Source organism: Oryza sativa, chromosome 4 (genome assembly GCF_034140825.1).
Source record: "Oryza sativa Japonica Group chromosome 4, ASM3414082v1".
NCBI lineage: Eukaryota > Viridiplantae > Streptophyta > Magnoliopsida > Poales > Poaceae > Oryza > Oryza sativa.
The window spans coordinates 28,729,836-28,747,032 of record NC_089038.1 but is presented as its reverse complement, the minus strand read 5'-3'; the positions used below and the strand labels follow the sequence as shown (position 1 = coordinate 28,747,032).

General features: G+C 37.2%; 1 protein-coding gene across 5 annotated transcripts; it reads left to right on the top strand.

Annotated features, from left to right (window-relative positions):
• Window positions 1–435: 435 nt before the first annotated feature.
• LOC9266400 (uncharacterized) lies at window positions 436–16,905 on the top strand. 5 transcript variants are annotated; one of them, XM_066309878.1, is made up of 39 exons: window positions 436–664; window positions 1,846–1,898; window positions 2,074–2,173; window positions 2,365–2,468; window positions 3,316–3,432; window positions 3,633–3,783; window positions 4,050–4,297; window positions 5,045–5,227; window positions 5,419–5,495; window positions 5,608–5,725; window positions 6,174–6,257; window positions 6,464–6,556; window positions 6,638–6,739; window positions 6,899–6,964; window positions 7,408–7,503; window positions 7,594–7,701; window positions 8,710–8,823; window positions 8,915–9,001; window positions 9,281–9,409; window positions 10,068–10,266; window positions 10,374–10,514; window positions 10,625–10,668; window positions 10,805–10,888; window positions 11,699–11,767; window positions 11,858–11,934; window positions 12,351–12,420; window positions 12,612–12,761; window positions 12,946–13,017; window positions 13,190–13,334; window positions 13,483–13,547; window positions 13,654–13,719; window positions 14,173–14,266; window positions 14,343–14,379; window positions 14,473–14,530; window positions 15,274–15,384; window positions 15,868–15,935; window positions 16,103–16,169; window positions 16,256–16,324; window positions 16,412–16,905. In XM_066309878.1, exons 5-39 carry the CDS (start codon window positions 3,379–3,381, stop codon window positions 16,490–16,492), a joined length of 3,477 nt encoding a protein of 1,158 aa, XP_066165975.1. In that variant the 5' UTR covers window positions 436–664; window positions 1,846–1,898; window positions 2,074–2,173; window positions 2,365–2,468; window positions 3,316–3,378; the 3' UTR covers window positions 16,493–16,905. The 5 variants fall into 5 exon arrangements, 3 of the variants coding, with proteins under 3 accessions (XP_066165975.1, XP_015636550.1, XP_066165973.1); XM_015781064.3 differs by having other exon boundaries at window positions 2,361–2,468; XR_010740919.1 differs by lacking the exon at window positions 14,343–14,379 and having other exon boundaries at window positions 2,361–2,468; window positions 14,173–14,270; window positions 14,437–14,530.
• Window positions 16,906–17,197: the final 292 nt, after the last annotated feature.

Sequence of the window (17,197 nt, the reverse complement as noted above, 5' to 3'; positions counted from 1 at the left end):
TAATAAAATGAAATACAAAGTAGAATTGTTCAGGCACCATCACTGAGCATTTTTCCTTGAAAAGTTTACTTATTTCGTTATATTGAGGCCACATCCAAATCCAGTTCGTTTACCAATCTCACCCACCATTCCATTCCCAAACGCATCAGGTCTCCACGGTATCCCACCGACGGATGGGCCCCCACCACATTCTCCGCGCCAACACGCATTAACGTTCTGGAACTCTGGACCACTGACATGCGGGCCTGCTTAACAAAGATCAAGAGGGTATATATCACCCACAATAAAATAGTAGTACAGTACTACTAGTACACATTAATAATTAATAAATCAGGAACGAAATCTTTTTTCCTTTGTTGTTTTTCGGCGTGAGATGGTGGTGCCACCGCTCATCGTCTCGGCGGTATATATATCGGCGGAGCCAGTTTTTAGTCCAGAAAGTCCAACCTTCCATCCCGGCGCCAGAGCGCCTGTGGACCCCATTCGCCTAGTCTTCCACCTCCTCCCACTGCGGCATTCCGCGCCCACGCTCGACGAGATTGGGAGAGAGAGTTCGAGTTCGAGTTCGAGATCGAGAGAGGGGATGGCGCTCGTCCGGCGCCGGCGAGGCGTCGCCGGCGGCGGCGGCCCGGCCCTCGCCGCCGTGGCGGTGGCTCTGATGCAGGTGAGCACCACTCCCCCACCGGTTCGACGGGTAGCGCGGCTAGCGCGCGTGGTGTTGGCCGTTCGGCGTGAATGGTGTTGCGCCGTTGCGGGGCGGAGGAGGCGGCCGCCGTCGCCGTCGCCGTCGCCGCTCGAGGGGCTTGGGAGTTTGCGTCGCGACTGCTAGTTTGAGTTGGGATTTTTGTGCTGCTGATCAGGATTTGAATCCTTCGTGTCCCTGTCAGGAGTTGTTAACTCCGTTCCTTCCTAATTTTCATGGCTGAGGTTTTCGGTTCGATCATACGGCGAGTATATTTTATTCCTACTAGGTCGTTTTTCCAAGTTGTTCGCTCAAATTTTTACTGCGTGTTCTTTTTTTTTTACCTTGCTTTGTCGTTAGTGTGCATATCCATTTGGAATTCTGGATGCTGCTTTTGGATTGGTTAAGAGTTTTGGAAGCATCCGAGACTCCATGTTTGCTGCAATGTTCGGCCAATTTTATATACGCTAGTAGTTTCTGGTATGAACGGTGGTCCTGGATCGGAGTTTGGAAGACTGGAACTACGTGTGTGTGTTTTGCCTCATTGGTATTGAAGCGATCGTCATGTGTTCTGCTACAGCCTACGGTTTGGTTCATCTGAGCTGTCTGGAGTTTAATTCGGTTGTTTTAAGTTCACTTTGCGTTTTTCTATTGGTTGTAGCATGGCGGTGCTTTAATCTCTGTTTGGATTTTTGTTTTCGTTTCATATATTGTATTGAAATGTGTGCTGTTGCCACGTAGTAGATTGGAATTTTAGGTTTTATGGGATTGATGTTTGCCCTCACATTTCTCAATTATCTCGTATTTTCATTGGAAATTTATTTTAAACTGGCTAGCTAAAATTATGTAGTGAAAGCGGCATAATAATTCACAACTTGGCTATATTTCCTAGGCCTGTTGAAGTTTAAGGATGATATTAGTTCTGTCAAAATATCAGGCTGAATATCACAAAGTTTGCGCTTCAAATATTTTGGATTTCAAAAATTTTAGCCACGTTACCCCTCGATGGATTGAAACATTAACCGGTTTACACCAATGCCTACTGCATAGTAGTAGCTTACATCAATACTAGATGTTGAATGGTTGTACTTCAGTTTATTCATGTCTTATCTAATTGTTGGACTTCAATAATACTGTTTGAACTACATTTTCCTGTGATGCAGCTTGTTTTTCTCGTGCCTCCTACAAGAGCCCAGCAATCTAATGGTACTTCAAGGTAATTTGTCAAGACTGGTCTCTGTTCAACCAAGAGTATCATTTGTTAGATCATCACTTACTTGATAGGTCCTGCATTAGGACTATATTTTTCTGCGCTTAGCATGTATTATGGTACCATATTCATTTTTTTTACATAAGGTACCATATTAATTTTGTTGTGTTTGCTTCCGTAGGGTTGTACCTGCAGAAGGATACTGTTCCATGTACGGTATTTGTGCACAGCGAAGTGATGGGAAGGTCTTGAACTGCGTGAATGCAACCAAAGCTGTTAAGGTGACAATACATCATAACCCTTTGGTTATGTGCTGTCAATATAACATAGCAAGGGAATCACTGTCCTACTACTTTTCTCTTGGTCCTGTTAGAAATCATAATAGTTTTCCCTTAACTTAGCATAGAATATGTACAATTATGCCAATATGGTTTAGCTTTTTATGAAATGCTATTGTTGCCTTTCCAGCCAGACACTTTGTTTTCTGCGAGGATTCAGAGTTTGTGCCCAACTATCACTGGCGATGTCTGTTGTACGGTAGATCAGTTTGACACATTACATCAACAGGTGCAACAGGTAACAGTCTATCTGGCCATTGGAGGAGAATATGGACTATGCCATATCATATATTCATATCATCATTTTAGGAAATATGATCACCCAGGGAAGTTGTCTTAAAATAACAGCTCACTCACACTGATTGCATATAACATAACCTTTGGCAGAATGCCGGATGAATTTTCACTGCATTCATTATCCGCACATTACTTCTCAAAACAATTATTGGTGAACCCATAACCAGCCAAACATGAGCCTACCCTATTAATGACATGTTTCCTTTGTTTTATCATGAGACTCTTATTTACTCAATAAATTATGTTATTCATTCCAGTTATAATAATCAATGGTCACTTACTAAATCTGGTTTTTTGATCAAAGAATACATTTCAAGAAGTTTCTAGGTTGACTTGTATCTAGAAGCAAATGAACCAATGTCAACAAATTTCTTATCCTAATGGTTATGATTTGATGTTATTGGTCTTTGTTTTGCTATTTTCTATTCCTTATGTAATTCTTAGCAAGTTATGAACTTATGATGCAATTAAATGGTTACCTTTTGAGTTCATTTTCCTGTTGCATATAACTCAATAATCTATTTGATTCTATTCACAGACCATGTTCTTCATTCTGCTGTGGCAGTTCCAATGTATTCTTAAGAAATCTTATCTCAGTTCATCATGCCATGTTCTTCAGTATATTGTGGTATTCTGATATATTCTTAATGAATGTTTTCCGAGTTGAACAAGTTGATTAGTTTTTCAATGTATAATGATATAGCATCTCCTTCACAATTTCTATATTAAATGGCTATGCTCCAATAGAGTCAATTCTGTGGCAGTTGGTAACTTCAATGTTTCTGCAGGCTATTCCATTTCTTGTTGGATGCCCAGCATGCCTGAGGAATTTCTTGAATCTCTTTTGTGAAATGTCTTGTTCCCCAAACCAAAGCCTCTTCATTAACGTGACTTCAGTAAAACAGGTCTCTCTTTTCTTATCAAATATTCTCTGCGTAGCAGTATTTACGAGATTTTCTGAGGGCCTTGTTTCTAATATTTTTGGTGCATATAATTTATTTTCATTTGCATTGTTTACTGCTAAACATATTCAAATGATATATGGATTGATAACTTTGTATCCTTATTGAAATTTACAAGCTATACTGCTCTCTGTTTATTTCAGGTTAATAATACTATGACTGTTAATGGCATAGATTACTATGTAACAAGTACCTATGGTGAAGAGCTATACAACTCCTGCAAGGATGTTAAATTTGGCACACTGAACACACGTGCAATGGATTTCCTAGGTGGAGGCGCTAAAAATTACAAAGGTAAGAGGGTGTGCACTTGAGTACTTCTGTCCTGATGCTTATTAAAATGTCCAATTGCAGCTACATTTCCTGCTTCCTTCTCTTTATGGAAAACTCATTTTTGGCACTATTGTCTATCAACCCATCTATATGTGCATTTTTCTATATATACTTTTAAGCTTTGGTACTACCAGGTTGACAGTAAACTATGCAATTAGGATGCATATGTTCTAAACAATCTAATATGGCTCATTTATAATTAGTGGTTTCTATACTTGCTATTGCAGAGTGGATGGCATTTATTGGGCGACAGGCCGACCTTAATCAGATTGGTTCACCTTATTTGATAACATTTCCATCCGATATTAGTGGTTCGACTGCGGTGAAGCCGCTGAATGCTACAATTTATTCTTGTGGAGATCCATCTTTGGGCTGTTCATGTGGTGATTGTCCTTCTTCTTCTGTTTGCACGGGATCCTTGTTGCCTCAGTTGAACACAGAAACCTCCTGTTCAGTTAAAATGGGTTCTCTGAAGGTAGCCACTATCTTGCTATTGACATCTATGAACAAATGCAGAAGTGATTTAAGCCTAATATACCATCCTTTCTATTTCTTTAACAGTTTACAATGTTGCAGTATTACTTTTGCTAGTAAGTAAAAGGAAATTTGTATTACTGATAGATGAGGAGCAGAGGTTCCTTGTTAATTGAGTTGGCACTAGCCAAGTGGTCTTTGGTTATGGCAAGTCACATGGGTCAAACACATATGTGATAGAATGCAAATGGACTGCATGTGTGCTGTCATACTGACGCTATGGACTAGATATAGATGAATGGGTGTTGATTTTCAGTGCCCACACACCTTTACCATGTGCCTGTGGAAGCACAAAAGATTTAACTCTTGACTAACACTCTGTAGATGGTTATACATAATTTTCATAAAACACGTGCTACCATCTTTGGTGATGACAAATTAATTGGTTTCCATGTCTTCTAAATGTTAAACTGCACCTCATCTACATGTAAAGGATGATCGGAATTGCACCCTTTCTACATAGAGGATGGTCAGTTTTCAATTCTCATTTCTCTTACAAGACATGCCATATTATTGATCTTATGACTCGAGATTATCAACTTTGCTTTATGGGTTTAAAATTTGGAAGCATAAATAATCTTGGATTATTGGTGATAGAGGTTTCTCTTTTATTTTTTTTCATCTTTAAAAAGTTATGGATTTTATTTGTCAAGTAGTCGTTAACTGTCATTCATTTTGATATCCACAGGCCAAATGCTTGGACTTCTCACTGGTGGTTGTATACCTTGTGTTATTGTGTATATTTTTATTTGGGGCATTCTTACACAGAACACGAAGATCTGGCATCTTCTCACACACAAAACCATTGAAAAATGCAGAAGATAAGATCCACTCAAGCAACAATGGCAAGGTTCCTGATAGCTCTGCTCAGGTTCTTTTCTGTCATTTTACTATCTAAGTTTATACCTTGCTTGCTTATCAAACTATTTGTCTCTGGTTCCTTCTAGCATTTCCTTAGGTCTTCAATTCTCCAAAAGATTCCTGCATAGTTCCAAGATAGTACTTCAGTTCTTATATGTTCTAAATCTGTTATGTGATTTGATGGATCTCTTTTCATATCAGGTGTCTGAAGCTGCATCCGCTCCTGTCCAATCAGCCCATCCTTCTGTTATTCAAACTTACATGTCAACTTTCTTTAGGTTGGATACTATTGCCAGTTATACTCAGATATTTTTTTTAAAAAAAATGTATTGATAAAGTTATATTATTGCTGGTGTTAGGTACTGTATTAACCTGTTCAAAGTATTGCAGGAAGCATGGGACATTTGTTGCTAAACATCCTCTTCTTGTGTTATTTGTATCCTTGCTTGTCCCTACCCTATTATGCATTGGTCTAATTCGTTTCAAGGTTGAAATACGACCAGAGAAGGTATAAAGTAACAACTCTTATTTTACTATTGCTGAACAGCAACAATCATACATAATTAATGATTCTGTTTTTTATATTCAATTTTAGTTGTGTCAATTAGTTTGATGTTACACTTGTGTGGAAATTGAAACATGAGAATAACTGAGTAGAATTATAATTTATTGTACATGTACATACTTCATGTGTCTTTATGACGGGATTGTCCTTAAGGCTGTAACTGTGGCATTGTTGTAACTTGTAAGCATATAAAGAGATATATCTAGTACCTGTCATTGCTCCCCGTAGGAGTCTTTTTGAGAACAATTACAACCGTGGTACACATGAATTGACATTGTTAAGAACAATGACATCATGGTACAAGAGTTGAATTGACATCATTTAGAACTAAACACGTTTGGCGTAATTTACATTTCATTGATTTATGATTTACCTCTTCCTTTGTTTGCAGCTTTGGGTTAGTTCTGGAAGTCGGGCTGCTGATGAGAAGCAATATTTTGATAGTCATCTTGCACCATTCTATAGGATTGAGCAGGTCTTTTCATCTCTTGTGAATTTGTTTTGTTTTAGTTTAACATTTATTACACTGTATTAACTTAGTTCATGACTTCCAGCAAATAAACTAACTATTTTTCCCGTGTTGACTTCAATCTCTTATCCATGCTTTTTTGGTCCTATTTTCCATTTGAGGTTGGATATTCTAAACCGTAAATTTTGTTGTCAATTATTTTCTAACTGCAGCTTGTATTAGCCACTTCTGCATTTGGTGGTTCTGAAGCTCCTACAATAGTCAATGACAACAATATGAAATTACTATTTCAGATTCAGAAAAAGGTACAATATCCTTATAGTAATTTGATGAATTTCATACTGCACCTTCCCTTGTGGTTCTCATGTCTCTTTTTAATTGCAAAGATTGATGATCTGCGTGCAAATTATTCTGGGTCAACAGTATCTCTTGCTGACATCTGCTTAAAGCCGCTTGGTACAGAATGTGCTACACAAAGTGTTCTACAGGTGATGAAATGATGATTTGATAATATGATTAGTATCTACTATCTAGTTCATACATGGAAATCAACTCAATTCTCTCTTGAATATACATAATCCTTCCTATCCCTTGTAATCCTATGCTTACCACACACAAATATTAAACTGATATTTTCTTCATTGCAGTATTTCCAACTGGATCCTAAAAAGTATGATGATTCGGGTATAGACCATGCTAAGTTTTGTTTTCAGGTATATCTCTAGAGTTGAAATCTCCACAGGTCCATGTTTTTCTGGTAATCTGAATTATAATCTCACTGAAATTGGAGATTTCAACTTATGTAATTTCAATTTTGTTATATTTTCCTATTTCAAGATACAACATGAACTTTTAATAAAAATATTTATTGCTTAAGTTGTTAGGAAGATTTAATTCAATACGGTCTAAACTCCGAAAGGAAAATATAAAAGAATACTACTACATGAGTACAAGACAACCCTAGACTACCTCTACAATTGCATAATACCACAATTACCCATACTCGTATGCTAGTGTACAAACTACTATTTTTCAACTTTGATGATGGTGCATGCAGACACCACACTAAACAATATTGTTGGGATATTGGATTGTGTTCTGTCAGTTGGTTGTAAATGGTTTCTCTAAATACTTAACAATTTATACTGTATTGCAGCATTACACTACTGAAGAGACATGTTTGAGTACTTTTCAGTCACCTATTGATCCTAGTACCATATTAGGTGGTTTTCCAGGAAACAATTTTACTGAGGTAGTATCCTCTACACGTTTGTGTTGAAAACATTTTCATGGATTCATTCTTCTTATGCACCACTTCTTATCAATCTCCCATTGTTGCCAGGCTTCTGCATTTGTAATAACATATCCTGTGAACAACAAGGTTGAGACAACAGGACAGGAGAATGGAAAAGCTGTGGCTTGGGAAAGGGCATATGTTAATCTTGTCAAGGTGAGCAATTTCAGTCAGTTTATAAGCTTATATCTCTGCTAGCAGATCTTCTACAGTATCAGTCCAACCATTAACTCATTTCTGTTCTTTACAAGTCAGCTCCCTACAATTTCTTATAAGCAGATTCCGTTACAGTACTTCCCCACTTCCCAGCACCCACTGCCCCTGCATTTGGTTGATCATTAGTTTGTAAACTATCCAAATGTTCACATTCTTGTGAAGCACATTAGAGAAAAGTTGATTATGCATGGCTCCGCATATTCCGAGATTATGGAAATGTGAAGAACCCAGATACTACGATTTTAAGAGTTATGGGCTTTGTATCAGGGAAAACATTCTCTGCTGAAAAACTAGCACTATTGGTGGTTTGGTTATTTGTATGAACTGGTGGGGAATTCCAGAACTAAAAAAATCTTAGATTTTATTATAAAATATTTAGCAACCTAAATCACAACAGGAAAGTAACTTGGCCTGATGGTATTTGAGTACTTGTGGTAGAGGCTGTGGGTTTGAGTAAGGCAGCCTCCACATTTTTTTCCTTTTCTGTAAAACTTCAAATCCAAATTAACAAAATAGAACACTTCTTTTATGAAACTACTAAATTATTTTGGTTACCAGGGTAATAGTGGGGTGAGAAATTCCTCTATCAAGATATCAATCACTGCTCAGGACATTAGCTAGGAACATTATTATATAGTTGTTCTGGTTTTCCTTTCCTGCTGTTGTGAGTTAATTCAGATGGCATGTGGAATCTCCTAAATGCTTTGATCTAGGAAATGTAGTTACCTGTCCGCTCATGTCATTTGTATGAAAGTGGTTCAAATTGTTTCTGGGACTGATTTCTCTATTATGATTTATAGCCTGTAGTATTTGCAGATTCTCTTTATATAGTTTTTTCACCTTCAATATTTTGTAGATTCTTTCTTTGACCTTAAGAAGTAATAATCATCTTCTGGTCATATCAATCTATATACCTTTCAAGAAGAAGGAATTGTAATTTTTTTGCAGGAAGAAATATTGCCAATGGTATTAGCACACAATCTTACAATGTCCTTCTCATCCGAGAGTTCTATCCAAGATGAATTAAACAGAGAGAGTACAGCTGATGCAATTACAATAGTGGTAAATATCTCACATATCCAAGATTCCACATTGTGGAACATATATAATTTTCAGCTGTTTTCTTATTTTGTGCCCCTCTGATTGAAATCAGATTAGCTATATTGTGATGTTTGCCTACATATCATTCACTCTCGGAGACCGTCCTTCTCATTTGCTGTCACTATTTGTTTCATCAAAGGTATGGACGTGACACATTCAACTTCTTTTAATCATTCACGCAGAAAACCAGAAACTTGTTTCTTATGCTTGCAGTATTATAAGAATCATCTAAAAGATTTATATTTATTGGCATTTTAAACTTTGTGTTACTTAAATACTAGAGATATTGTCAATATTACTTATAAAAGCTAGCTGAAAACTAATCATATACCATAAGTTTGTGATACTTTACTATGCAAATATTTCTTGTGTTACTGGGCATGTGGACTTTGCCTACATTTAACAAGGTAGATTCCAGGTCCTTCTTGGCTTGTCTGGGGTTGTCCTGGTGATGCTTTCAGTTCTAGGATCAATGGGATTCTTCAGTGCAATCGGAGTGAAATCAACTCTAATCATAATGGAAGTAATCCCGTTTCTAGTATTGGCTGTAAGTCTTCTATCTTGGTACTTTATTCTCTAATTTACGCACTTCAATCCTATAACGTTCTTTTCTGTTTTTTCCTTTATCTACTACATCAAACAATAAAATATTTTATGCCCTAAACATTTGAGATGCAATATAGCTACATCATGCTTATTATTGAATCATCTGCTAAAATTTGGTTTCATATGATATTATCATGCTTAATTCTTGCTGACTATGATTAATAATATTTGATTTTACTATGAGTGCTCTTCCACATACTGAACTAGTTGGTGTCTATTTTGAATTGCTTGCCGTGGAATCGTTTGTTTATCTTTTTAGGAAATTCTTTTCTTGTTGTATCCACCATTTTTTTTCTTACTGAAAGTCATTTTGATATCTTCTTGTTCAAAAGGTAGGTACCAGATCATTGTACCACTAGACAAGCTGGGTGACATTTATGTGCATACAGACTTTGCAGTATTGGTCCTGTTCAGAAGCAATTGCTGCGGCTGCGGCTGCGGCTGCTGCAACAGTGCTTCTATTGCTAGTATTGTTGCGCTGCTGTGTCAGCAGCTGCATCGGAGTCGCAGCAATTTCTGCTGAATGCAGCTATTGTTCATAGTAAGGTGCTAGATTGATATTTCCTGCGAAATAAACTTGCTATTCTGATTGTGGTTAGGTCGGTGTGGACAACATGTGTATCCTTGTGCACGCTGTCAAACGCCAACCAGATGGCTTGGATTTGGAAGAACGGATAAGTACTGCATTGGTGGAAGTTGGACCATCCATTACATTGGCCAGTTTGGCTGAAGTTTTAGCTTTTGCTGTGAGTGCAATCAATCCAATGCCTGCGACCAGAGTATTTTCCATGTTCGCTGGTTAGTTTCCTTATATCTCTTGCTTTTATCTCTACTTGGCATTTTTTATAAAACGAAACGCTACTTGGCCTTTTGGAGCTTATTTCAATCAACCGTGTCTTGAGCAGCATTGGCGGTGCTTCTGGATTTCCTTCTCCAAGTTTCAGCTTTTGTGGCCCTTATTGTACTTGATTTCAGGAGGGCTCAAGATGGAAGGATTGATTGTATGCCTTGTGCGAGAGTAAAATCGAGTGTTGTTGCTTCTGATGGTAAGTAGCCAACAAAATCTTGCATTTGCAAAGCAACAAAAAGGGGTAAATGTTTGGCCATTTAGACTTTTCTCTAATGGTTTGCTTTTTTAATGTGTTGCAAACTTTAGGTGGTAACCACCAGGGGCTTCCTTTGCTTGCACGATACATGAAGGTAAATCTATACATTTTGCACCAGAGCAAATGCTTCCATTCTCATATTTTCAGTTTTTACCTTTTAGCCATGTTTTAGGTTCTGAAGATTTTCTTTTTCTTAATTGATAAACTTCCACTGCTCTTTTTTCCTATAGAATGTCCATGCACCAATTCTCGGTTATCGGGCAGTGAAGTTTGTTGTGATTGCTGTGTTTGTAGGATTTTCATTTGCAAGCATAGTAAGTTCTCCTGTTTTATGCTCACAGGATCATGGTTATTGATTATTGTTACTAATCTTATTAGCTAGCGTCTTTAAGTAGTTTATATCAGATGAACATATGAGTTATAATTTATATGTAGCGATCTGGACCAAATGAATGAACGAGACAAAGTGTAGCCTTCTGACTTCTGGAAGGGATGCCCTCACTGACAACTTATCTACCTTAAAAGAAAAGAAGAGAACACATAGGACAAACTTTACTTTTATTTCTTTGATGTCTTAATTAGAACGATTACGGGGGAATGGGTTTTGGCGTTTGTTTTTTTTTCTAAGGTACCTACTACAGAATACAAGATTTAATTACTATCAATCGATGTTCTAGCAAATATTTATAGAGAATACACATGAGAGGGCTGCATATCTATGCATTTAAGATAGAAACCAGTATTGTGTTAATATGTACTTCCTCCGTTTCATATTATAAGACTTTCTAGCATTGCCCACATTCATATATATGTTAATGAATCTAGGCATATATATGTGTTTAGATTCATTAACATTTATATGAATGTGGGCAATGCTAGAAAGTCTTATAATATGAAACGGAGGGAGTAGTAATAAATCCCACAGCCACATTATTGAAGAACATCTGCCGTATACTTTTGATGGCTTCATCTTTTTCCTAATCCTTTCATTGCTTTAGTCATTTTCATTTTAGTTGAACTGTGCGATCATCTATCCTCTTGTTAATATTAATATTTTTATGTCTCCTGTGTGCTCCTACGAAGTTATGTTATTTCTCACTTGTAGTGTTCCACCTACTTAATAGGCATTGTCCACTAGACTGCAACCAGGATTGGAGCAGAAAATTGTTCTACCACGAGATTCCTACTTACAGGTTGGCTTCCACGCCTATTCTCTTGCCAAGTTTTTATGGATCTCCAATCATCTGCCTGTTTCAGGATCATTCTCACTATAATATTGACAGGATTATTTTGATGATCTTGCAACATACATGAAAGTTGGCCCACCACTATATTTTGTCATAAAGAACTTCAATTATAGGTAAACCGTTTTTTCATGAGAATGGCTGCAATGCTTCCCTGTATGTCCTTTTAGAACACATAATATTTCCAAATAATTTAAGGAAAACAGTAATATAATAATCAATGCTACTGCTGTTATAGTTTCTTCAGTTCGTCAAATACTCTACTCCCTGTTGTGTATGATTTTTGTGCCCAGCACATATATTTCTTAAAATAACATCAGGTATTAAATAATCCCGTTGCACATCATTGTGTCTTTCCCCCATCCATTCTACAAAGTTTCTCTTTAGATTTCTTAATAAATGGGGAGAGTTCAAAAATTAATTAAGTTTCCGTGTTTTTGCATGAGCTATTTTGTTCAGCTCTTCTGAGTTGCATGATTAACTATTAACTGAAATTTAACCTGGTTCCTAATTTGTTTTATATTGTTTACAGCTCAGCATCAGAACATACAAATAAGATATGTTCAATCAACCAGTGTGATTCAAATTCTCTTTTAAACGAGGTATAAAATTGGTTGTGTTTTGATGTTTCAATAAAGTCCTTTTTCAGTATGATGAATACAAATTCTATCACCAGAATGATGGTAGTTCAGTTTAGTTGCATGACACATTCCAGAGATGAGTGATCTAACCACAGATCCTCAATGATTGGAAATACCACACTCTATATAACATGATGATTACAACAATGCAGATAGCAAAACAATCATTATCTCCCGAGACAAGTTACATTGCTAAACCTGCTGCCTCATGGCTTGATGATTTCCTAATATGGATGTCTCCTGAAGCGTTTGGATGCTGTCGGAAATTTGTTAATGGAAGTTATTGCCCACCAGATGACCAGGTTCAAGATTTCACCTTTATTATTTTAGGGTAGTAATTCATCCTTACTATATTTGTATTAGTTGGAACTAAACTAACCTACTCCTTTTTATATCAACAGTATGGATAACCCAACAAGGCTAATGATTTTCCTGCACTTTCTAGTCTATTTTATGGTGTGTAATATTTCAAATTCTGATTCGCAGCCTCCATGCTGTCAACATGATCAAGACTCAAGCTCATGTAGTGCAAGTGGAGCATGCAATAATTGTACAACGGTAATAATCTGATCAATTAATTACAGTTTGCCACATTATGTACTGCCGTGTCCTATTATGTTTAATGGATGTAATTTATTTTAGGCACAATCCACACATGACTATATATAGTTCGTAGTATATTTTAATTGCGAGGGAATCATGTCTGATCTACTTTGCATGCTCGTCTCAGTGCTTCTTACGATCAGACTTGCATAATGGACGCCCATCCACAACTCAATTCAAAGAGAAACTTCCATGGTTTCTTGACGCACTTCCGTCAAGTGATTGTTCTAAGGGTGGCAAAGGAGCTTATTCTACAAGTTTGGACCTTAACGGTGTGTAGTATATGCAATAATCTACCTTATTATTATGCTGCCTTTGAGATTTTTGCATGTAATTTATACGATGTAAAACGACTTTAATTGATTCAGTTACAGTGTAATACTTCCTCTGAACGTACTTGCTACCCTATTTCCTTTTCAGGTTATGAAAATGGCATTATACAAGCGTCAGCATTTCGAACATACCATACTCCTCTCAATAAACAGGTAATGCATTTAAATGAAATGCAACCTGCCATATCATCGTTGTTGTCCAATTCCAACATTGTCAAATGTAAGTAAATATGTGTGCTCTACCTTTTGTCCTATCTAGAGTGATTATGTTAATTCTATGAAAGCTGCACGGGACTTCAGCTCTAAAATGTCCAAAGAATTACAGGTACTTCCCTTTAACTGTTTCATATACAAGGATGGTTATTGATGGATGTATAGGAAGAACTAATTTCAAATATCATTTTTTTGGACAATTAGCTACCGAATGTTAGAATTGTTTGCTTTCTTGATACACATTTTCCTGCGGCTTATAGAATTAGATTATGTGCTTTTAACCCTTAAATGGTAGGATACACCCAGAAGAGTAAGTTTCCTTTGTAAATAATTAATTAATACAATAGTAAACAGCCACTGGGTCATGCTGATTATTTTGGCCTTCTGCTGAGAAAATTATGCCTAGATTTGAAACTAAATTATTGCAGTTATGATCTATTTCAAGAGTTACATCCTTTTGCATGTCCTTGGAAAGAAAATTCAAGAGTTACAGGTTTATGATGTGCTCATTATCTTTTCAACTATGCTTTTACAATAATGTTTTCAATGTATATTGGCTGTGCAGATGCAAATGTTCCCATATTCAGTATTTTACATATTCTTTGAGCAATACCTGGGAGTATGGAAGACGGCTATCATGAACATATGTGTTTGCCTTGGTTAGTTACTAAGAACAAGATCTATCTCAGTTTGTTGAACTTTTATCTGATATAGTCGTTTTTGAACAAATGGCAGGTACAGTGTTTGTCGTTTGCTTCGTAGTCACAAGCAGGTCAGAATCATCCTTGGAAAACCTAGCACTAACTATTTTCCGTTTCTCTTCAATCAGCTTGATTTCATAATTGATTCTGCCTATTGATTTCAGTTTGTGGGCTTCAATAATCATTTTAATAGTGCTGGCCATGATAGTACTGGATTTGATGGTATGTTTAAATTCATAGCAATTAGCTATCTGTATTGAATATAAATGTGCTAAATCAGAAGTAGTTTTAAAAACGAAGTAGGTTCATGTTGTGATTCGGTAACTTGATTAGCTCTTTTAAAAATAGGATCATATCGATACCAAAATTATATTCCCTCCATCCCAAAAGATAGCAAGTTTTAGCCTTTGGCACGGGTTTTAAGGAGAGGGGTAAAAGGACTTGGTTGCCTCCTCGGGGTGAGGTATAGGCCCAGACTAGTTGGGGCCATAATAAAGCCAAGAGCTAGTAGGGGTAGTATGGGTAGTTTAGTGGTAAAAGTCACCTTTTATAAGTACTAGGTTGTTATATTTGGGACAAAGAACTCTAGAAGTTGTTATATCTTGGGATGGAGGGAGATTCATTCATATATTAGCGAAAGTATGCACCAGTTAAATTGATGCTACATTGTGGAATAACTGTGCTGATGCATAAAAGAACCCATAAATCTCATGAAGGCACCCTACATTGCTTTGGTTGCATTACTGACCTATGTTTACTGGTTTCCTGTATATGCAAAGCTAGTAAGTGTTAGGGAGTTACAGTACGTCAGTAACAATACTGCTCATAGTCTTTTCTAAAACATTTCTAGATAGTCACTTTTAGATGTCATTATTTCTGTTGCAATCTCCATTAGAAAATACTAACGTCAGTTTCAATTTTCTTCCATATGATCGCTCAGCAAAATTCCTACATATTATTGGCAGGGAATGATGGCTATCCTTGGCATTCAGCTCAATGCAATTTCTATTGTAAACCTTGTTATGTCAATAGGAATTGCTGTTGAATTCTGTGTTCATATCACACATGCCTTCATGGTAGGTTCGTTGTAAATTTGGAATTTCCAGTTCTAAAATATATTTTAGTATGTCTGAGTTCTGTGATTATTTGGAAAGTGTTGCCCTTAGTCAAGATGCTTTTTTTTAAGTACTACTGTGCTTAGTTTTGTTTTGAAAATAGTATTTGGAAGATTTGGCAGAGAGAATCAAGTACCACACTTAGTCCACTTCTACAGAAACCGTTAGTGGTGTGCACTTGTAATAAGCTTGAAGACTTCAGCTCCTAGTCACCTCGATTTTGTACCATTTTAAACTTCAATTTGATAGTCTGTATGACACTGGAGCTACGAAAATGATAAAGCAATTCTCCTGGCACTAAATTCATACTTCTACCCAATAAAGTAGAACCATAGAAATAGGTTTGAATGTAAACCTACTTAGCTGCAAATGTGTCTTTCTCTGTCTTAGCTGTTCTTTTCCATTGTCATTCTGAAACCCTTGATGACATTCTTTGAGATGCAGATAGGCATTGGAAATAGAGAAAGCCGTGCAAGGCAAGCTCTATCGACGATGGGGGCTTCTGTATTCAGGTTAGCCATCTAGTTCCTGCTTGTGCTGTGGAGAGAATATTGACCCGAGCAAGAAAACACAAGCTCAATCATTTGAAGAAGTTTATTCTATTTTTGCATCTGGTATTCTGGTTGCCGTATTTATAGCTTTGTATTATCTTGGTCTCATATGCGCCTTGATATTTCAGCGGAATCACCTTGACCAAACTTGTTGGAGTTATTGTCCTACGTTTTGCAAAATCTGAAGTTTTTGTGGTATTTACATCTGAACCGACAGTTCTTAGCACTGTATTCGGATTGGAGCTTAGTTTAAAGGATCTCTTTGTTTATCCAAATGACAGGTATACTATTTCCAAATGTACTTAGCACTTGTCATCATAGGCTTTCTGCATGGCCTTATCTTCTTACCGGTTAGCTTCTGAATCATCACCCGTCCTCTCTTGTCGTCTGCACATGAACATAAACACAGTTTTCATACCTTGAATTACTTTTTTCAGGTTGTTCTGAGTTTGTGTGGCCCCCCTTCAAAGGTGATGAAACCTCTCGAACAGAGTCAACCTTCAGCTTCGTCCGATTAAAGTTGACAACGGGAGAATTCACCCAATTGAACATCAGTACACCAGATAGGGATACATGGAAATCAGCCATTCTGAAACTCGCAGAGCATCCCTGTGGTCATCCATCTCTCCTGGTGCGAAGTAGCAGTGCAGTGTACAGTATTTCTAGAGGTGCAAGCCATTTTATTCTATACTTAGATTCATAGGAAAAAGGGTTGTGCATTAGTTAAAGCTCAGTTTACAAAACTAGATTAGATAGCGTCTCCACACGGAAAAGGGTAGCAGCGGGGTGGCTTATTCGCATTAGTAGTTTGAGTTGGTTCGTGCGGTGCATTTGTGACGACGCTTTATTCTAGCATGACGCTCTGCTTTCATGTAACGAGAACAAGAGAACGGCGAATGAGTTGACAATGTTTGAGCCTTTTGTGGATTCACACATTCTGTAGCTGTATGGTACTGTGGTGTAAAAACTTGTTGCATTGGTCCATCCCAACCAAACACCAATGGGTGGAGAACTGTGTTACGTAGTCTGTTACTATTGTCTCCAGTGTTACATTGCCACCTCATCTCATCCTTCATCGCCCATTCAAAATGGGGGTAGCAATTTAGGACTGGACTCAAGTCACTCAACAGGGTTTCCCAAACCGCTAGGGACGGGGTCATCGTGCCCCGGCGGTAAGCACGGTTACCACGCGGTAACCGCGAAAAACCGTATGAAACCGTGTA